At 43.5% G+C, this 23,308-nt stretch overlaps 1 protein-coding gene across 1 annotated transcript; it reads left to right on the top strand.

Moving 5' to 3' along the window:
* The first annotated feature begins 10,518 nt into the window (after nucleotides 1–10,518).
* Nucleotides 10,519–22,276, top strand: LOC144141906 (carbohydrate sulfotransferase 14-like). Its single transcript, XM_077673376.1, has 3 exons — nucleotides 10,519–10,880; nucleotides 17,225–17,871; nucleotides 21,351–22,276. The coding sequence occupies exons 1-3, from the start codon at nucleotides 10,776–10,778 to the stop codon at nucleotides 21,601–21,603; spliced, it is 1,005 nt and encodes a 334-aa protein (XP_077529502.1). The 5' UTR covers nucleotides 10,519–10,775; the 3' UTR covers nucleotides 21,604–22,276.
* Nucleotides 22,277–23,308: the final 1,032 nt, after the last annotated feature.

The following is a 23,308-nucleotide window of genomic DNA, read 5'->3' as shown; positions in this document are numbered from 1 at the left end:
TCCAAGCAAATTAGCAACTGAAAGCTGTCGAAAACAAGATGTGCAGCAGCAACCCTATCTGAAAAGCAAAATGCAAGCGGTGTTTGTTCACGCTTGCGGCACACAAAGACAGGCGCGCTCGCTCAGACCATAGCAGACGATAAGCGGCACGGCGTTTCCTCCTCGCGCATCAACGAAAGCGTTGCTATAGCAGCATCAGTAATTTTTTTGTTGTCTTTTAGTTAGACAATGTGGCCTACCAAGCACCAGGGGACAAATTGGCGCCAGTGGCGCAATTATCGGTTACCTGGGGGGTATACCAGCTGACCTGGCCGTGGTGTCGTCGAATCGAATGCCCCAACGTCCGCACTGCAGGCTTTTTATCTTTTGGTGCGCGTGGTTCTCGAAACGTCGATTCGCATCGAGAACATAGTAGATCCAAGAAGATTATTCTGGGCTGTTCACGTAAGATCGGAATGCTCTCCCTATCACAACAGATAACACATGCGGCACAGAAAGAAAGAATGGAACACGCGCTTCCCTTGGCGCAGAGATAACACAGACCGGCGCAGCCGGGTGGTAAAAGCAAAACACAAATAAACAAACCCAATGTATGGTTCGCGGCAATATCACCATGCTAGCTTCGGAGAGTACAGAAACAATATTGTCAGTTTATGGCAATCAATCAATTTCTGTAACACCTTCGACAAGGGTGGGGAAAACACTATTTAAAAATAAATACAGAGAAGACAAAAGCCGTCATATATCGAGCGAAAAACGAAATATTACGTGATGCTATTCAACTGGTGTATGGAAGTATAATTAATGATATTGTTTAAAACATAAAGTACTTAGGAGTAGTCTAGTCAGAAAAATTCAGCTGGGATCTACAAATTGACCAAATGCGAAATAAAATGAATAAAATAAACGGTGTAATATGTAACCACAAGTACTCTCTTTTAACGAGAGTGGAGCTAGTTATATACAATGCTTTTTGCTTCCAGCCATAACACATTGTCATACACATGGGGAACAGCAGCAAAGAAGAATATTATAAAGTTAGTGGTAGCACATAAACTAGCAGTTAGACTAATTGTAAATGTACTATTTCACTTAATGTAAATACTATTTCACTAAATATCATGTACTTAAAGTTAATACCTTATACGCATTTAGATTGCTAGCCTTGTATCAGAATGCAATATCACGAAACAATGAATCATTTATTTCCATGCCTCAACTCACCCGCCATGCTACTTCTTACCATGTACGCCAGCGAGTGGCGTGGGTCCTGCCTTTTTTTTGAAGTAGCTATCGCCTACGGTTATTTTGCTATATTTTACCACTGTACCTAAATTGTCTTGAGAGCAATAACACCTTTCTCGAAAAACGTCAAAAAAAATTGTGTAATGGTCTTTACCTGTTCGATTCACCAAAAATGTTTATGTTGAGGTGGCATGAAACTGTTTGTCAAGGCGCAATTTGTACGGACAGCAAACCCATTATGCGGTGTTTCACGATTTTTTTTAGGTTTTATGCTGTGCCTTTCAAGCTATGTGCTATGCTTTTTATGCCTGTGTTAATTTTTTGTTCTCGTGCAAGTGTGCTTCGGGATTTCATTTTCTGAGCGACTGTCATATCAGGTAAATATCACGCAGTCGTTAAAATTGTGGTTTTGCCAATGTATGAAGTGAAATGTATATAAACCAAATGGTCGGGTTGGGCCTACGGGGTCTTCAAGATGTGTTGTTTGCAGCTTTTTCCCATGCGTCCTCTCTCTACTCTGCTGCAGCAAAAGAGAAATAGTTCAATTTCATTTCATCCCATGTTTGGTCGTAATAGCACCAAAGACTTCTTAATTCCTAATGAGTAAAGTGATACGGCATCGTACCCTCAACTCGCTTGTATAACTTCTCGTGCTCACCTGTTCTTCTGATAGCAGACGAGTGGGCAGCTTCTACAACGATGAGGTATTGGTTTAAATAGTTCAGTATGGCGATATTCAAGCAGTATTGCTGTACGTATGCTTGCTTGCGAAAAGGTGCATACAAGAACGTGCACACCAGGATAGCAGCTTAGCCGTAATATTTGTGTAAAAGTGGCATCCTTAAGCTTCTTTTATGCAGGCTGGAATGTTGTACGAAGGAGACCATTTTGATTTTCAGGGCCCAGTGTCGGTCCTGGGTGCTCTCGTCTCCGTAACCAACAACATGCCATCTACTCCACGTGTAAACGTGGTTCCGCCATGTTACCTTTGGTGGACTATGCGGGTCCGTCATCCCCGTCCTGGTCCCAGCTTCGCATCGCATCAGCGTGGACGCCGCCGACAAGGGTAACCAAGCCGTGCCGGGCAGTCTGAGACCAGCCGAGACCAGAACACGACGATGCCCCACGCCTTCTCTCCTCAGCCCAAAAGACCAAATTGAACACCACCCAAGACGAGCCGTGCCCAGACAAGGCGAAGATGTGTTCCCCGCCATTCCGTCCGACGTGGCTTCAGGATCTTCGCCGTTTCGTCGCGCCTTAAGCCATTGCTGTTTCTAGGACAGGCATCATCAACACCATCATTGTCAATCATGGCGGCAAGCAATTCGTCGGCGTTTTTTATCACAGCGCTCATCTGCATTCACTCGCCAACTTGCCGTCGCGTCAAACATGACGGCTCCCTTTACCGGGGCTAATGTCACTGGACAGGACAATCTCTACGTCGCCATGGCCCACCAACAAATGACGACAAGGAAGAATCTTAGTGCGGGGCGCAGCCAGCCCGATGTCAGTTATGGCTGCATGTAAATAGTTCTTCGCTTCATGTGAATATATCGCTACTTCACCACATGGTTTATGTCATCCGGCGCAACGTTACAATATACACGCTGTAATGAATCGTTATCATCACCTTCGAAGATGGCGGCTAATGTACATGTTTTACTTGTGCATCTCTAAATTGGGCGCCATCCTAATAAACGGGCTTCCCTTAGTACTTGACTACGCCAGGGATGGTGTATCTCAATCCTGGGTCATCCCGGGCTTCCCCGGAGCCTCAGCCCTGGGCACAACACCACGCGGGAAACACATACGCTGTAAGCAAAGCGTCCAAAGGGATGTCTGCATATTGCTACTGACACTGCTCCACCCCTATTAGCGGTTATTGTCACGTGCTCACGTGCACAAGAAAAATAGAGCCGGTATATCGATCGCGGTAAGAAATTTGAAGAGATTGCTCGCGAGAAAAGTCGTGAATAGGGACAAGAGCTCTAACGGAGGACCATTCCAGGGGAGGGGCATATTTATTGATTTACTTAGTTTAATACCTCAAAGGCCTGGACAACAGGCATTACACGAGGCGTGAGCTCAAAAGAAAAAAACACTGGTTAAAACCAGGCGTGGCATTAATAAGGAACTTTACAAACAACTGATTTGAGAAACTGCAGGGGAGGGGGGTCACAAGGGCAAAAAAAAGCGGAAGGAATATCAAAAAGTTTAGGACGTACACGGAAAAAAATTTCACAGGTAAAAAATCACGCGAGATATGAACGGACTTGACAAGCAATTGATTTGAAAAAGTGGGGTGGCGGGTCACAAGGGGAAAATAAAATCCGGAAGGAATGAAAAAAAATATTTACGACACCAAAAAAGGATCAACGCAAGTTTAAAGACATGCAGATGATCGAAAACGTGCCATCGGGAAGCAATGCACGCAAACTAGGGTAAGTCAATCGGCGTGTATTTTAACCAGCGATGGCCTGAAGTGTACCGAATCTCTAATCTGCGCCAGTCCCCGCGGAAGATCGTTCCAATCTTTGGCGGTGCGAATGAAAACAGAGTGTGCAATTGTAACCGTTTTGAGCAGGGTATATGATACTTGGAATGTGTTTTTGCTACTTCTGTAAAAATGTGCGTGACATAGGACGTATTTGTTGGGTGACATTGCGCAATATTTATGAAAGAGTGCTAGTCGGGCAAGCTATCGGCGGTTACTGACCCTGATATTCTGAGTCCTTTCTCCACTCGAGCCTCCAGTGAAGGAGATCCTTGAAATCAGTTCTCTCTTGCACAAGCATTGCGGAATCCTCTCCTCAGTCGAGTGAAGGGAGCGAACGGAGTGGAGGAACGACTCAGAATACGGCCCTTAGAAGTGGAAGAGAAGCACCTTGTTTTATCTCGGTTACGCTCCTAAATGATAAATAATGTGAGAGTGGAAACCTGACTCCTCGATTTTGTACAGCTTTCAATGCCTGAACAAGGTACTTTCGATGGAGATCCCAGATAACGGCTGCATATTATAATTTTGGGCGTACTAGTGTTCTGTAGGCTAGTAATTTTAGTTCGTGAGAGGCCAGTTCAAAATTGCGTTGTAGACTACCGAGAGTTTTGGTTGATGCAGAAACAACCAAGTTAACATGAACGAACCAATTCAGATAATTTGTTAGATGTACACCTAGGATTTTGTACGCGTTAGTAGATTGGAGTACCACAGCATGCAGGGAGTAACTGTTATTAAGTGGGTGTTCGCATCTATGGAAATATAGTTTTTAGGGGCGAAGCTCCTTAGGGCGTGGGTCTGTCCATCCTCGACGTATGTATGTAGCCACCTCTAGTTTAGTTCTTTGATTGTTTACTAGACGGCGGGGAGCGTTCTAATAAAATCCGTTCGCTGTTCTCGCACGCTCGGAGTCGCCCGATGGATAAGGCTGCAGATGTGCGAGCCCGCGAGGCAGAAGCGCTCCGTGAAGCTGCGCGACGCCGTCGCCAAGATCCTGCCGTACGAGAGCGGGAAGCCGAAGCGTGTCGTCTGGCTGCGCGACGACGCCGGCAAGATCCCAGCGTTCGAGAACGAGAGGCCCAAGCGTCACGGCAACGGCGCGAGGACCCTGCCGTACGCGAAGCGGCACGGCTGCGGCGCGAAGAGGATCTCCAAAACGTCAGAGAACGGGAAGCGGCGAGAAAGCGCGCGTATCGGCAGGCAGACCACGATGCAGTGAGAGCTCGTGAGGCGTCTGCAAAACGCATCAGGCGAGCTCAGCCCCAAGGTACCGACGCGCGGTTTAAGTGAGACTTTCTAGACGTTACGTTCGGACACAGATGTAGTGGGCGAACTTTCACTGAAGAGTCACGGTTTTACCGATGATTTCCCCTCGGAGCTTCGCCCACTTATCATCATTCACCCCGTGGATATGCTGTGAATTTTTTTGCTTTTGAGTACATTTAGTAAATTTTCAATAGCTAAAAGTCCTGCTTGTAAGGGGAGTTGATCGTCCCCGCTATTTTTTTAGTATATATGACACAATAGTCCGCAAAAAGCCAAACTATCTTAGTTACTCGGAAAGGCAGGTCATTGATATATATTAGAAACAGAGGCGGTCTGAGTACAGTGCCCTTGTGGTACTGCAGAGTGCACTTGGGTAGTATTGGAAGCAGTGTTGTTTACAACTACTTATTGTTTTCTATTGGTAAGAAAGTTACATATCCAGGCCAATACGAAGGAATCAAGGTTAAGCTGTTTCAATTTATGCATTAAACGACGTTGAGGGACTTTATCGAATGCCTTTTAGAAATCAAGAAATATTCTGTCGGTTTGAATGTTATTAACAATGTTGGTGTGCAAATCGTGAAGGAATGTAGCGAGCTTTGTGTCACACGACAACCTTTTCCGGAGGTATTGCTGTTACTATTCTATGAACTTCTTGTTTTCCCGATGATTTCTCACATTTGTGAAAATAATATGTTTCTCAATCTTTGAGGGAATGCTTGTTAGTGATATTTGACGCTGATTACATGGCGATGATTTGTTACCACTTTTAAAGTTGCGACGATTTTCCCGAGTTTCCATTCCAAGGGCATATGGCCAGAAGAGAGTGATTGGGAGAACTGCATTGTCAATATTGCGCTGGTGACATCCGCTGTGTTTTTAAGCATTTTTGATGCAAAGTTATCGGGTCCCTCAGCTAAAGAATTCTACAAGATTGTGATTGGGCACGCGATTACGCTGTTGCCAATTGTAATCAGGGGCATATGATTCAAAATGACAGTATGGTATGCTGGGAACGTAGTGGTGCCCTCTTTCATAAACACAGAACAGAATGCGTCATTAAGTACATTTGCACAATCTTTATCACCTAACGTTTCGTCTTAGTTTCGGAATATATCATTGAAGAAGTGGATAGAATTATCGTTCGCCAGAACTGCTTGGGATTAGTCTTCAGCATGTTAGGTAAGCGGACATAAAAAAAACTGGCATTTGGCAGGGCTAATTGCTTTTTTTAGTTCTATTTCCCCGTTGTAGTAAGCTCCCAATTCTGGCTTTTTCTTCTTCTTCCTTGCTGTTTTAAACATGCGTTTTTTATTCCTCTCATTATTTTAATTGTTTTAGTGAACAAAGGGGCCGTCGGTTTTTCTTTAATTGTGATTGTCGGTATAATTGTTTCACTCAGTTTGGGTATTCTCGATAAAAAAAATGCTCCAGATCTCCCGTACAGGTCGGTCATCGAATGCTTCTTCGAATGAGGGGTAAAACTCATCCAGTTCCATGTTAAAGCTCAATAATTTCCCCGGTCATAGAGTTTGATTTGCTTGTGTATGGACTTCTGAACTTTAAGGGGCGCTTTAACTGTTGCTAGAATAACTTGGTTGTCGCTTAATTCTTGTAGGTATAAGACAGATTGCAGGCTGCTTCGGTCAGACAAAAGTATTAGATCGAGAATGTTGGATGTCGTTGCTGTTTCTCTGGTAGCCTGTCCGATTCCTTCAGTTAGCTGACAGTTTTCTGAGCAGTTTGGAAATTCAATATTATCTGATTGTGGGTCGATGGTGCACTTTTTACGCCAATTAATGTTTGGATAGTTGAAATCACCAACGAGAATAAAGCTTCCTTTTAGAACCTTCTTTGTGCAGGAGGTCAAACGCGTCGTTAAAAAGGGTGAAACAATCGTAATCCAGCTTAGGGGGGCGATTACACACGCCAAATATCGAAGTGCCTCGAGGGTTTTTGCCCGCTATTCAGAGTGCTTGAAGGATCCACTTTATTTCAAGTTTATAGTGACGGATAGAAATATTTACTCCTATTATCACCCCCCCTCCCCGCCCACGTTGCCGTGATCGGTCATGTCGGTAGACCAGAAAGTTCGGGAGCGTTGGAAAGTTTTTAGAGTCGATAAATGCAGGGGATAACCAAGTCTCTGTCAGCATGACGATGTCGCATTCTGAAGTCTCTATTAGGTCAAATATTTCATCGCGTTTGGGCATTATGCTTGGAATTTTAGTGTACAGAATACAAAAGGATGAACAAGACCTTTAACGCGCTGGTGGGTGTGGCTTAGGATTAGGCTTCCTTTGCGACGACCGTTTTCCTTTCGCATGATTCGGTGATAGCTATTGTGTAAACGATACGGTCTTCTTTACTTGGGCAGTAGTCATATCGCAGTAGAATCTTTTTTCCAGATCAGTAGTTTCTGGTGACGCAGCTTGAAAGCGGCGTCCTTCTGGCGCGCAAATTCGAGCTACTCCGTATGACAAGTATTCTTACAATAGCTGATCAAGCCGATCAAGCCGATCAATATGCGAGTTGGGGATACATTCGGGGAACAACAGCAAAGGAAACAGCACGTAGAAAAGAAAAGAGCGCGCCGTCTTGTGTGTTCTTTTCTACGCGTCGTTTTTTGCTCTTACTGCAATGAACAATCATTTTTGTAGATGAAGAAGTTCAATGAATGAATAAATCATGGAGTAATTGGGGTGTAAACAGGAGAGTCGTTGAATAAATGGGACACTGCTTTACGGGCAGGAACTCTTGCTGCTTTCGTTCGAGATTCCACGGTTTGAGCATCTAATCCGTTCGATATTCTTCAAATTTTTTGCAGGGGCGAATGCACTTTAAAACTTAGTTTCTGCTGCATTATATCCAGACCAAATACACTGAATGCTTCCTGCTTGTTGCCAATAGTGTTTCAAGAGTAAGTTAGCATTCCACTGTAACGACAACCAGCAGAAAACAGGCGGACAATATAACCTATGTGGTTATGCACTTGCTGCGCTGCGGGAATGTCGCAAGAGGGGAAGCCACTGAAGTGGTGTTTATAGCGGTGACCTTCAACATCTAAGAACAGAGATCCTCAGCTCCAAGAACAGTGGTCCTCAACACCGATGTTTACAGCATCCTTGATAACCTCATAACATTCATCAAAGTACAAATGATTGTGCGACCTTGCTTCACAAAATTGGAGGCTACCTGCTCACGAGTCTTATCTACGATGCGGACAGCTCTTCACACCATGAACTCTGACACTCAAGCAGATCAAGGAACGCTCCATGCGAAAACACCGTACAGCCATGACTGCCCCCATAACTGCGAAAACTTGTGTTCTTGCTTGGAAGTAATGTCTGAGAGGAAATAAAGAACCTTGAGTGGTGTGGGATGGGGTCCATCGCCCTTCGTCCCGCGGCCAGTGAATAGAATCAAGAAGCGCCTGTGCCCTTGATAACAGGGACCACTGCTGGAGTCTTGAACACGCCTAAAATGGTTACTGTCAGACATTCTCAGATTTACTCACTCACTGAAACTGCACCTGTTCGATGCACATCGGGAGGGCGGAGGTAGTGGAATGTTTATTATCATTGGGCGTTCCCGTTTACCAATCCCAAGCATTCAGACAAGTCTGCGTGAACAAACATATATACGCAAAGGTGTGACCAGAAAGCTGGTGACAAGGAGCTCTGTAAGTAAAGCTATTTCAGACGCAGTTATTGAATGCCGAAACGTATTAACAACAAACACGGCTAATTCAGGTAGCCTAATTTTCCTCATAAGTTTGGCAGACAAGTTTCTCTGCCTGTTCTCCCAACTTTTCGGGTACTGTGCTTCTCTTGCTTGCACGTGCGGCATCTCGACTGGCGTTGCCGCACCGCGGGGGTTTATACAGCACCACCATATAGCGCTCGCCTGCGCTTATGCTTGGAAATATTCGCTCTGGAAGTATTCGGCTTCCAGGACGCCCGGGAAATAAGAGTAGCACAGAGGGAGTTAGCTTCAAGGCTGTCGAGGCGGCGAAAAAGAGATTACAATGATTGGGGACGATAAGCAAAGAATGGAATATTGCCTATGACAGCTACTACCTGTAACATAAAAAGTAAGTATCCTGTGCTTTCCCCAAGAGCAGAAACGAAGAGTATAAAATATTGATATACTAGCTTGTTTGGTATGATGACACGTCATGACCCCGTAATAATAGGGATGTCACCAGCAATCATCATCATCTTCATCCCGCCTGTGTTTTACGGGTTATGCGTACTACCCTGTCTGAGCTCAAGAAAACGACACTTGGAGGCCATGCAAGACGACGAGCGCTGTGAGCACAATACTCACAAGCCACAAGTGCAAATGCGAAAACGAAACACCGCGTGGCGGCCATGACAGGCGAGCAGTGTGGATTCATTTATTGCTTCGCTTTACGTCGATTTCCATCTGCGCACGGGATCCGCGCATTCTTTTTTATTTTCGAGGTATTAGGTGTTTAACTGGGGCGGAGCCGCATTCGGAGCAGAGGGAATGTGCAGTCATGAACGAATGAAATGAGAACACAAATGTATGAACCTGCACATGCAATATGAAAGAATATGGACAGTGGACGTAAAATAATGGCTCGCTACTGCTATATTCGGAAAGTCACATTTTCAGTATTTGTTACTGTAATAAAGCCACGCAACAGTTTCTCTGCCCGGAAAGAAATGGGATCATATTTCCGTGTTCGCGTTTCCATCCGCGTTCGCGTTCCCGCGTTGACATTACGCGTATTTCCGTCTATGACTGTACAGAAAGCGCCTGTGATCCAGACGCCATGGGGATGTCGTAGATTCCGAATCCTAGCCCTTCACTGCTAATATCTCAATTGGGTTGTGTGTGTGCCTTTGTCTTGCCCCCGTTTTCCGTGCGCCGTTCCAAAGTTAAATAATACTGGCATCATCAGGATCTTTTTTGATGACCGCACTGCTCCGGGATCGTGCCTTCAGACCAACTACTTTGAAAATTCTTTTTGCTTAACCGGACATCAATTTTGGGGTACCAGGGCGTGGGTCTACCATTGCAGTTAAAACTCCCTAAATGGCTTTCAACCTCCAGGTTTAACTAGAGAAGATTCATAACGACAATGAATCACTGCAATTTTTATTATCCGGTTATAATGCCGGAACATAAACGGCTCAATTTTGCTCGTTTAGCAGGAGTAGTTAACCGAGACCAGGAGTTTGAATTAGTTTTTCTTCTTATTCAATATAACATACCGCAAAACATAGCTTTCTTTTACGGAGACAATTTGTATCTAAATACACGCATCAGCATTGAAACATTCCGATTCATGAAACAACATATCCCCCGAATTTTGCACCTGTTTGGGCGGCACACGACGTTGAAATATTTATTGTCTTTGGAGCTTGTGACAAGTTTGTTCTACGTAGGGGCAGGTGTTTCCAGTTGTAGCTGGGTATAAGCGACCAGCAGCTGTTCTTACCACTGGCCGGATATGAGTGGCTCGCCCAGACTGTATTCTCCGTTGTTTCCGCACAACACTCATCACACAGACACGGCTGGTGTCAGATATCCCTGCGAAAAGATCTACAAACTGTGAATGTAACTTAAATTTAAGAGTGGCACTCACGCCATTACCAACAAGGGTTCTATGCTTGCAAACGTAGAGACCGCACGCGCATGTGACGAACCCTTGCGCCATATCGGCAACACAGCTGCGCTTTTGTGGGTGAGCCTTAGTTGCAGTTGTTAGAGCTCGAGCGCAGCAAATCAAACAGAGATGCGATGGAGTCTGGCTGTCTGGGTCAGTGGGGCGGTTGTAACTGTGTGGGTGCTAGTCTTGCTCATTCTCGGAATCAGCGATTATCTTGGACGTGGAATAAAGGTGAGAAAAAATAGTTTTTCTTTGTGAGGGGGGCAGTCCAAGAAATGGTTGTATATGGTTTCTTTACATGGAAAAATGGAAGTTGCTTCGGCGCATACTGAAATATTGGTCCCGTTTGTAGGCGAGAAATATCACCATGGTGTGGCTGATTTGTTTGCACAGGAACCTGTCTCAGACACTATAGAATTGAATGGCTGCATAAAACCTCGGAGCATTTGAGTCTAAATTGTACGTGTACGTTGAAACTTTATCGCTTTTTGATGCAAACGTGCTACAGGTTCTCGCATGCACATTGTTTTTCTCGAAAAGGGAAATGGTGTCGTGGTTTTTTGTTAATGTATACATAATCAATAATGATAGCTTCATTGCCGTGATGGCAGCAGCAACAGCTCCAACAGTAGTATTGGTAATATTTGTGGCAACCACAGCCGCAATTTAAATATTTCTCATGGCGAAAGGGACCCCGCTTTTATACCTGACATTCCAAGCCTTCACGTAGAGGCCCACGCTGAAAACACAGTGTTCGTCACCGTGTGATCCCTGACATTTTAAGCTCACTGCTAAAGAAGTTTTAATCCGAGAAAAAGGCTCGGAACAAAACGTCTTGATCCAGTCATGCTATCTCTTACAAACACCGCCACAAACTGTAGAATGACGTAGTTGACTGCCTAGAATTTCGGAGTTATGTGGGCTCACACTTTTTCGTGTTCCTATATTGTCACGGGACACATCGGCAGGCAATGTCCTATGCTGGCTGTGTTCAGTAAGAAGACGACGAAGAAGTGGCTGGGTCCTGGGGCGCGCTATCTTGAGACCGCCATGTAAATACTGCAAAGAGATCGGTTCTTTTTTATTGCCATGGTTCATGTCATCCTTCGTGCTACCACGTTACAATATTTATACCCAAGGAAGTGTCCTGGTACAATAGAGACTAACAAGTCAAGTAAATGTTATCCTGGAAGCCAATGATCTTTGACTGGTTGTATTACCTTCCCTAAGTTTAGTTTCGCTCTTTGGTCTTCTCTCAGTATACATTATGTGCATTTACCCTTCTTGTTGCAAACCTTTTGGAGAAAACTTCATGTACTCGAGCAACAGCGGCACTAAGATCCAAAACAACAATTCTTAAAGAACATTTCACACAAATTAGCTGGCAAAAGAGTGCCACCATGCGAAATTATTGTTTAACATCTGTGGAAGCAAACATGCGGGCTCAGAATGCGGGCTCACCCCAAACAATTCTAGAACATTGTTAATAAAAGCGCAAATGTAGCTGTAACGCTTGAATATCCAGATGATTCAGCAGTTCCTGCTGAAAAGTGTGGCAATGTTTTTAATTCTGTGTTTTCTTCTGCATTTTCTACTTTTAACAAGTTTAACTGATACCCTGAAAGTCTTCATGCATGTTTCATGAAACCGACTGCTTTTGATAATTATGACGTTGAGTGTTTAATTGGTATATTGGTAATTTATTCATCATAAGGTGTTGATAATATAAACTCAAAGTTTTTGGCTAATACTAAAGTGTACTGTTCTATTACCTTGACAAAACATTTGCGCAGTCATTTGAAACGTCCTCTATCCGCGATGAATGGAAGGTCGGGAAGGCGGTCCCCCTGCACAAGTCTCGGGACAGACATTGTCCGAATAATTATCGACCGGTGTTAATACCCCGCCTTTTCAGTAAGACAATGGAACACATAATTTATTCTCATAATATAAATTTCTTGGAAACTATTTCATTTTTCAATAAGTTTTAACTTGGGTTCCGAAAATCGTTTTCGTGTGAAACACAGCTAATATGCTTTACGCATAATCTTCATACGGTTCTTGATCGCGGGTACATCACAGACTGCATATTCCTCAAATCCGCTAAAGCGTTTGATACAGTCCCTCACGATATGTGTCTTTCCAAACTTTCAAATCTGAACCTATACCCAAATGTATTTGCATGGCTGCGCTGTTTCCTGACTAACCGTTATCAATTTGTAAATGTTAATAGCAATTATTCGGCTTTTTCTGCAGTTATTTCAGGGGTTCCACAAGGTTCCGTTTTGGGACCATTGCTGTTTTTAATATACATAAAGGATTTACCAACTAATATTTCTTCATCTATCAGCCTTTCGCCGACGATTGCTTACTGTACAGGGAAATTTCCAGTGATTCTGGCGCTATAACACTACAGTCCGATGTTGAACCTGTTTTGGAGGGTGCAAGCTCTGGCAAATAAAACTCAATATTAATAAGTGTAAGAGCATGCGCGTTTCTCGAAGTAAGACCCAACCATTCTATTACTCTATTAACAATGTTCCTCTTGAAGATGCCTAGTCTTATAAATACCTTGGCTTGCACCTATCATCTACCCTATCCTGGAAATCTTACATCAATTACGTTATTAACAACGCCAATCGCACGTTAGGGTGTCTCCGGAGAAAATTAATCAGGCTACTCCTTATTTGAAATTGCTTCTCTATAAAACTTTAGTTCGTCCAAAATGGTAGTTTCGGATCCGAACACGGCGTCCCTCTGTTCCGAGTTAGAAAGCATTCAAAATCGAGCATCGCACTTTATACTTTCAAATTATCACCGCACATGAAGTGTTACATATATGAAAGAAAGCCTATCTTTGCCTCTTCTTGAACATCGCAGAAAAGTGTTTCGTTTATGCTTGTTCCACAAGATTGATCACTGTAATCGCATCCTCCGAAGCAGGCTATTGTACAGTCCATCTTACATGTCGTCCCGGATCGACCATCAGCATAAAGTTCACGTTCCATCGTGTCGCACAAACCTGTTTCAGAATTCCTTTGTCACCAGCGCTTTTGCAAGTGGAATCGCCTTCTTCGGTCCGTAGCTGAACCAACCTGTTCTCATAACAAGCTGTTAGTTGTAATATTTATCGTTGTTTTACTGCTTTTGTCTGTATTATTGTGTATTTCCTACTCCCCTCTGTAACGCCCTCGGGCCCTGAGGGTAACACAAATAAATAAATAAATAAACAAACAAACAAATAAATAAATAAATAAATAAATAAATAATAAAAAAACAAACAAACAACTAAATAAAGAAATAAATAAATAGATAAATAATTAAATAAATAAAAAATAAATAAACTTCGCTCTTTAGTGTGTTTATACTATATGATAATAACATACATAAGCTGACCAGTAATAAATTGATTCCCGTTAAGTCACGCTGAAATTATGCACATAGATTCGTCTAAAGAGCACAACTTAATGTAAGTGAGGCTGCATTGTATGACGACGCATTGTAGATTTGATAATTGAGACTCCAGGAATAATCGGTTGATTAGATGTGTTAGAGAAACCAGGGTGGGGAACACTGCTACACGCTATAGCACACGAGTAGTTAATGAACAATTTTAAAGCAAAGCTTTATACCTCTACCAGCCAACGGTTCCTTCGTGGCGAGCGCGACAAAATCTCCCAACGCGGCTGGGTAGGGGGAGGGCGGTTTTCGCGCTCGGAGCACAGTGTAGATGGCGCGTCGAAGATGACACATCCGAGGTGGTTAACCTGCATTACCCTACGCAGGTGCCTGCTCGAACCGGCTGGCGCGTCGGTGGGATGGATTTGCCGTCTGCTTTAGCGAGGGAGGTTTTGGGCCTGTTTTAGCGCAGCTTCGCGTCCATTGCGCGCTTCCTTCGCGACTCTTGATTCAGTTGTTCGATAAGACATCCTAATAACCAGTACCAGATGGAACTAAGTGGTCGTACGGCGGCAAAGATACGTGAAGGATTTGTTTGCATGGCGGGAAAACAGAGAATAGAGACCACATAAAGACATCTGGCCGCTAGAGAAACGGTACCTTTTGCGCACTGCTTCCCAGGAATTGGACTCCGTTTTCTAAAAAGGTGAATACCAATTCCGCTTTGTTATATGAGGTATTACAAAAGGCAAAAGGAGCAACCACTTCTAATATATAGCGGTTGTAAAAGTTCCCCGGGGAATTCTCACAATTCTCAAACTTACCAAACTAACTAGTTCAAATCGGTATAAATGGGAATCACTAAGCTCATATGCCGAATTGTTTCGGTGTCTGCGATTGTGTTGCGCGGTGGTGAAGCCCCGAGCTACCACATCAGCATTGCCAGGTTTCGCTGTCTCACCCTTCAAAAGACGCTCCTCTTCGTTTTTCTGCCGAAGCATGGCTTTGCTACAGCGGCGGCGCCAACTGCTCTATCCCGGCTGCGTGTTTCCAAACGCTTCGCTGCACAGAGCACCCGCATGACATGTGTGACGTAACTGCGCATGCTATTCCTTTGAGCGGCTGCTAACAGCAGCCCACCGTTCGGACCCTGTGGCCTCAATGTAGAGCACTGAGTACTGGTGCTAACGGCTGGGGTTTTATCTGCAGCTGGTTTATCTCGTAGTTTTTTGTTCATTGGTTGGGGCGCAGCCACTCGGGCGCAGCCACCAGATTACTTTTGTGCAACGCGCTGAGGCAAACGCGCTGAAAAAAAAAACCAAATTTACTGTCATGGCGCCGGTAAATTGGGTAATTCAAAATTGTGGCACGTTTGCTTCAAGGCACGGAAATGATACGTGAGAACTTGTTAACATATTCTCCGTTTTCCGAACCTACGCGCTACAAATGATCACAAGAGCTCCAGAGCCGGTTCTCTGTAGCTGGAGACGCCTGCGCCTCATCGTAGCAGCTGTGATTTCTCTGGCTGGTTACGACAAGAAGAACAATCTATGCATAACTGCACTTCACTGAACCAGAGCTAAGGAACAATAGGAGCGTGGATGAGAGCAATGACATCAGTGAGCAAGAACTGAAGGAAAGTGCCGAGTTTGTCACCGCTGAAATGGAACACAGACAGTTTATCCTCTGGCCGCCTAATGCCAACGCAATGTTTGAGCGATCTCTCGCGTGTCGCCAACCACAGTGGGTGTATTTCGCTTCGTAAATATTACCCCAGGGAGCGCAAAGCTGGGCGACACCGTAGGAGGGACAGAGCAAGGGGAGAATCGCGGAAATCTAGTAGATAACTAGTAGATAGGCTTTTTAACTGATGACCTGTCTTTGGCATCCTGTTTGTGTGGTGTTATCACGTGTGCCATGGCACCAAAAAATGGAGTGCATCTATGTTTTACTGGTGTTTTCATTTGAGAACTTTTGTCAGCTCTAGGAGAAAATTTTAGTTGTTCGTAACAGGTAGTATCTGGGCTACGCTGTATCCCTCTCTCCTTTTCCTCTAACGACATTCAATCTTATTTTACTCCCCTCTTCATCTCGCACTAACCTAGACACGCAGCATTCAGTTTTACTGAGACAAGCGGAGACAAACCCTACATGCACTCTAGCTGGCCGACATCTTTTTTCTAAAGGAAGGGCAAAAAAACCACCAGCGTGCAAACACTGTGTTGCATATCCCAATCAGCAACATGTGCTATTGCAATGTCCTCACAATACACCCAGAATTCCTGACTTACGTAAACCGACGCAGATGGCATATCCCATTGGCCCAACCAGGCTGACTCTCACCTCTCTTTTGAGGAACAGCTAGCTTTAGTGCGGTACATCAAAAACGCACTAGAGCAGAGTTCAGCATTCACTGAAGACGACCTGTAATTGGGTTATGTGAACCGCCTTTGTTTCCAAATAAAGTTTTTTCTTTCTCTCTCTGTAATTTACTTTTTATAAATTTTCTGCAAACGCGCGATACAGCAAGGCGATTATATCCATCATATAGATTTGCGAAGGCGTATTCGCGTTCTAATGCTTGCGTGTAAGCTAAGTTCTTTTTTTAAAAGCAGTGCCACTGTTTTATGCAGTCGGCCCCTTGGTGGTTCCTTCCTTCGTTTATTACCTCTGAAGTTGTTGTTTATTTACACTTTTCATGAAGGTGGGGGAAAAAGCTGTGCATCTGTGGGGATACTACATTCTTCATACACGTTTTGCATCTACTATTATGCTCAGATGTTTCTTTTTACAAAACTTCATTTTAATGCGTAAGCAATTTCTACTGCAAAATTTTATGCCCATGCGAGTTCTTTCGAAACTGCGGAACAAATGCCTAAGGACATACAGGTTGCATGTTGCTCCCACGTTGTTCCGGTCCGGCTGGGTATTGGCACCAAAATTGGATTTTTAAAAATCACGTTATTATTGAGTCGTTTCTTCGTGCAATATATCCCAAAGTATCTGCAAGACCCCTAATACCTGATCACTAGAGTGAAATGAACCTAAATATTCTTAGCAAAAGCGAGGCCGCTACAAAGTCTCACGTGCGTATATATGTCAGGTTTATAAGCAGTGAAACTACCCCGCACACACAAAAAACCTTTAAGTGTTTTATCCTGCCATTTTGTTCACAGGTATCCCGTTGCACCTTTAGTGACAGCGATGACATATCCGACACTACACAAGCTACCGAAAGCGAGGAATTGGACGACCTTCCGGCCAGGTTGGCACGCATTGACTCCGTGTGCGAGAAGTACGCCGACCTCTTATGGACAGACCCAACTGATGACAGAGCAAGCTGGGATCGCAAGTACTGCGGAAGGGATGTGTGCTCCTTTTATCTGGTCGAGAGGCGACGATTTGGATTTTGCCCCATTCCCAAGGCGGCCACCTCCAGCATCAAGACGCTCATCCTGGAAGCAGAGCGCATCAAAGATCCGGGAGACAATGCGGACGAGATCTTTTTCGAATTTAAGAAAAGGTTTCCTTCCGTTTTACCCTGCCCTTACTGGGATAAGAAGCTGGGGTCCGAATACGGCAAGCTTATAATAGTCCGGCACCCATTTGAAAGGCTGGTGTCAGCATATGTGGACAAAATCCGGACAACTGATCCTTTTATTCCCGGAGCGAAGGCGATGTACAAACATGGCTTCGTGGGCAAAGGGCCGAACGGGACTTTTACGTTCAGCGAGTTTGTCAGTAATATTCTGAAGGAACCTGTCGAGAAGTGGGACGAACACTGGGCTCCATTCACAACTCGGTGCAGACCTTGCAGCATGAGGTAAGCCCAGTAGGGATACAAGGAAGAGAAATCTTGGTGGGAATAATATTTGCTTCGGAGAGCGATAGTGTTGGTCAACTTTTTATTTAGAGCTGTGGGGCTAGAAACAAAAGAAGGACGTTAATCTCTTTATTTTGTGCAGTTTTTTATTAGATAAATTAAACTAGAGTAGAAACAGGGTTTGGCCGGAATATTGCCATAGTACTTGGAGAAACTATGAAACTTGTACGTGCAATAGTGGTAGTAGCAGCATTGCTTGTATTTATGGTATCAGCTGAATCAGCAATCGCAAAAAAGATTTTTAGCATCACGAGTCGCAGCAGCAGAGTCAAAAACAACATCAGCAAATTTAATCGAAAGCTAAGTACTTCCTCCAGAGTAAGACTTTACTCTTCGTCAAGACAAAATACAACTTTGGCTCGTAAAAAGACTTCCTTGTCTGTACAAAAAGTTTACAATCCGTGCCACTTTCCCGCAATTTCGCTATGACGTTAGAGACACTTGTGGACACCGGTAGGAAACATACCTGGAGGTATTTAGTGGGGCATCTGGCCCCGTTTACCCTATTACTTTAACGCTGGCGGAATGCTAACGCAGTAAAAACTACGTTATGGCCATATGAGGCCACTCGCGCAAGAACACGCCTTGTAGCGCGAAATTAGGACGTTACATTTGTTTAGTTTATTTGGTTATAAAACGTGTTCCTTGGGGGGAATAGTGCTCGGTGATTTACTAAATTCAACCTCTTTCAGAATAAACAAAGTCGAATTTTGTCTTCTCGGCCACTTTGAGCACAGAAGAACGTTTCGCGTAAACTCCCTCGAGCGTTTTCTCTTGTACTGCTGTGCTTAAGCAATACTCGAGTCTGTGAACTGTCATTGCAAAGAAGAGATATCTTTGTGCAAGCCAATAACAACACAAGCCACAATAATAATTTTGGCTGCAGATGGTACGATATTTACCCTCATTAACAGGGAAAACTCTAATTCAAGCGTACATCGTTTTGACCGACACAGGTTGTATCACCAAGGGACCATACAAAAAACATCTATTGAAACCCATGCGTCTGTTTGCAGAAACAACAGTGTTCATACGTGCCATCAGTCTTCACATCGTTCATGATCACAATTATAAGAATATTATAATAATAACAACTAATATCTTGTGTCTCCCGACGTCCGACCTAATCCTCTATCGACTTGCAACCCTTCCAACCAGGTCATGTTTGAATCCATCTTTTCTGTACCAAAATGTATTCCTTTCCTTTTTTATTCCAACCTTTTAGTACCAAACTTCTATTCCAAACTTTTATTCCTTTTATTCTTTGTATTCATAAATGTCACTAGCCTTCCCTTTGGTAATAAATTTCAACCCCCCCCCCTTTCTGTCTGCTCCTAACTTTCCGGACATTCAAATTCTAGCTGTTCACAATTAGTTGACTTTTTTCTGCAAAACTTGGCTGGGTATTTTCTTACGTTGTTTCTTCAACACCTAACGCTAACTCTGGGAATATTGTTGCTAGGTTTTTATTCATTACTTTGCAATAACTTCAGTCTGTTTGGTTAATGCTGTAATTACTTTTTCAAGCGTACTGTCGACTCCAGCGTCTTTTTCCTTAGTCGCGTCACCCATTTTCTCCTATATGAAACAGTTTTGTCCCTTTCCTTTTCTATTCGGAATTCTCCTGCAAAAAATTGGCCTGTAAACACGGCTGTTGCCTTCGCTTTCACTTTGATGTTTTAAGAATATGTTTTAGTAATTTAAAAAATAAATATTACATTTTTCGCCTTATATGACGTTTTACAGGTCGTTTCCCTACAAGTGATGCCGTTGAGCGGGTTAACAGCTGATGAGGCATTTGTTGGTAACGTATAAATTAAGAACGAACGATAATGGGCGTTCTAAAGGCCGTTATCGAGCGAGTTTCATTATTCGCACTCTTCTTTTATTGTTTTTATTCTATAAATCCACACTTACCCGTCCAACTTTGTAGGCTCTTTCCGTTTAATTTTAACGCAATGGTCGCCACACTTTAGTTAACGCTGTGTAATTTACCACATTCTCAGCTTTCCTGTGGGTGGGAATATTTTGTCTTTTGAGGATGTCCTCGAAAGCACAGAATACGCTCGTCATTGAGCTTCTGCAAGCCTTCAGCTGTTTCTCTAACCCCTCGTGTTTTAGGATATCCAAAGCAATACCTCTTAAACTACTCTCGAGGCACACCACATTGACGCTAACTCGATGCAGCTGCTGTATTATACCGTACAACGTTGAACATCGTGTTTACCCCCCTCCTTCGATAGTATTATCACCTTGGGGTATGTAGATGAACAACTGCGAGAGATCAAGGGCCTGGAAAAATTACCGTTGCTTCACAGGTGGGTTACGGTTCAATAAATCAGTGTGGCGAGATGGGGTTCAGATGGTGGATGCTCTCCGGCTTGACTCTGTAGTGGAACTTGTTTAGGGCTACATGGCTTGCCAACAAAGGTGACGTATTGTAATCAGGTGTGAGTTTATAGACGCACCAGGCGGCGCCAGGAGCCAGAGAGGGTGCTTTGGGCTCCATCCTTCCTCCGGCTATTCCTAATGAATGTACTGCACGGGGTAAAACACATGTTGTGGAATTTGTGCAATATCACAAGAATTATTCTGAAATTTTGATTTTTGTAACTATGCTGTGTTTTTATCTTGTGTATATACCGAGTCTGTTTATCCTGTGGAGTTCTCTTATACAATTACCCTGTGTAGATTGCATAGCTTCTTGATTTTGAAATAAAAACGTTCAGTCACTTTTTTTATTTTAACCCATTACACCCTGGTGGCACGGTAAGTGCTTCTTACTGTGTTTGCTAGCTGAATAAAGTACCTTGTCGAAAAAACCTGTTGTAGCCCCTTCCGCCTTACACAAATGTTTGTATTGCGTGCTGGTAGCTTTCGACAATCGCAAAGTTGTAAAGTTTTTATTTTTTCTTCTCTCTTTCCTTTGTTTCTTTCTTTTTGTTTTAAACCGTCTACTGCAACAAAAGCGAATGAGGTCCGACAAGAAAGCTGCATCGGGCAGCTTGACGGATCCTGGACCAGCGTTATAAATAGGTGTGGGCCTAGAAGCAAGTTTTGTTTCCCTTAAAAAAACAAAAGAAAAGGGGTGGCTAAGTATATTCTTCTTGCGGCAGTACATATTGTGCTCAAAATTTATGCCAGAACTGTCGCAAGTGTATGTTATATTACTCATTTTTAAACAAGTACAGTTACCTACCCTTGAGGTATTTATACGAAAGCTTTGAAGAACCTAATTAAGCTACTTCAAATAAATATGGGTTCGATAAAATGAACTTGTTAATTCCAGTAACGAGAAGCTTTAAAGCTCATCTTGTATTGTTGATCCTGCCGAGGGCTTTCCTTACGCAAAAACTATTTGCCACACTATGCTTGTAGCAAGCAGACAACTACCGATTGTTGTCCAACCGTTGGTGCAGGTACGACGTCATAGCAAAGGTGGAGACTCTAGATCAAGACCTGAAAGCTTTGCTGCCAAGAATCGGCCTACAAGGACGGACGTTCCCGGCAAGAAATGTGAAGACGCGAAGCAATGAATCATCACGAAAAGAGTTCTCCCACTACATATCGGAACTACCCCGACAGCAGCTTCTCCAGCTGCACGCGATTTATATGTATGACTTTGAACTGTTCGGATACAAGCTCGCAGGATACACAGATCCGGTGCTGTGAAAATGCTTCGTAAAGTTGTGGCCTCATGATGTGCCGGATTAATTCAACGAAATATTCTCAAATGCCAGAGTCGGAAATGATGGAGCAGTTTTGTGGCAGGCAAAACCTTGCGGATTTCATCACCGATGTGTCGGTAGAAAATGTTGGGAAGGCGGATACACTAAATGAGTATATAATTTCTAAAACACAAAATAAAGAGCCTGTTATCGGGGAAGTGGTAATGTGAAACGCAAGGAAGGAAGCGCACTCTTTTTTACAGTATCTTACGCTTATCAGTGGCATCCTTGCTGTGGTGGAGCCCCGTTAGGTCAGTAGCTTTGCATGTCCAGTGCTGAAATGCTGGTTCGCAATGAGCTCTAATCTTAAGCCTTCATCTTATACTGGTACTTTTGTTTTATATCAATGTTACCATAACATATACTCTCAAATAAAATAGAAATTTTTCAGAAGTTTGAGAATTTGTTGCTGTTTGATTCGTTGAACACGTTTGTTTTTGTGTGAAGCATAAGTAATAACTGTTTTATGATTCTAAATGTACAACAAAGTCGAGTAAAGTAATCTTGTTTTGTATTTTTACTGAGTACTAATGATAGAAAATGAATTTTTCAGTGTTCCCACTGTAGCTAATTCCCACTGTAGCTAATGTGGCTTGTTCCTGTCATATTAAAGTGATCACAGCCAATTTTTTTGTGTCGTACTTTGGGCAGTACCAAAGCTATAAATCCATCAAAAACATCTGGAACCCACACAATTTTCCCACACTGCTCGGTAAATTGTGTATTTGTAAGAAATCATGAGTTCACTGTGATGTTATGGTGATTTTGTTGCAGGTACACTAATTTTTTACTTTTACAATGATTTTCGATAAAAATGATTGATTCCTAATAGCAAGGCAAAATTCTACAAAAAATGGGAGATATTGCGAATGAAGACACACACAAAGTAAAAAAATCACGTAAAATGTTAAGCATACCACAATTTCAAAAGTTCCCAGCAAGAAATGGCTGACAGCAATGGAGAAATACAGGTATATACAAGAGAAGACGTGAATGGCTGGTCAGCCACTAATCATTTTCAGAGTTTAGGATTTGCGCGGCTAATAAATAATAGTGGAATGTGTTGCGCGAAATTGGCGGACAAAGAAAACAAACATAGCACATTTGTAACTAGGAATACAAGATTACAACCGCGTCAACGGTTTCTGAGTTGGCACCAATATTTTACAGGTACTTTGCATACACGTATTGGCAACCAACGGTGTGAACTTGACCAAAGTCTGTTTGCCTGCATTAATTTATTTTGTTCACTGCCAAATTGTTTTATATTACAAGCGGAGGTGTTTCAGGGCTTGCAATGTGATGCTCGTCACGCCAGGTGAAGGTAACCCGCTGGGCCCAAAGACGACGCTACCGGCTTCAAGGCTTCCAATGCGCGATCTTGGCTGAGGGTATCCGTCGCGCGTACACAACATATATATTCACCGAGAAAGTACCAGATGATCGTGGGTGAGATACGGGTGCAGAAATACCGCTGCGAGGGTGTTGTGGGGGACCATGGCTTCTTCGGAAAGTGGCCGTCAGAGTTCCGATGTCGCCAAATACCACTGAAGTAGTCAAACGAAACGTTGCAGTACTTTACTGGCAGTGGCCGCACTCCTTCGGCAGTGCGCGGCTTCAGCCGGCCTGCCACCTTCGGACGCTTACTG

This window comes from Haemaphysalis longicornis, unplaced genomic scaffold (genome assembly GCF_048455015.1).
Source record: "Haemaphysalis longicornis isolate Haplotype H1 unplaced genomic scaffold, Haemaphysalis longicornis Haplotype H1 scaffold_6, whole genome shotgun sequence".
NCBI classification, from domain to species: Eukaryota; Metazoa; Arthropoda; class Arachnida; order Ixodida; family Ixodidae; genus Haemaphysalis; species Haemaphysalis longicornis.
The sequence above is the reverse complement of the archived record's forward strand: the minus strand, read 5'-3'. Positions and strand labels throughout refer to the sequence as shown.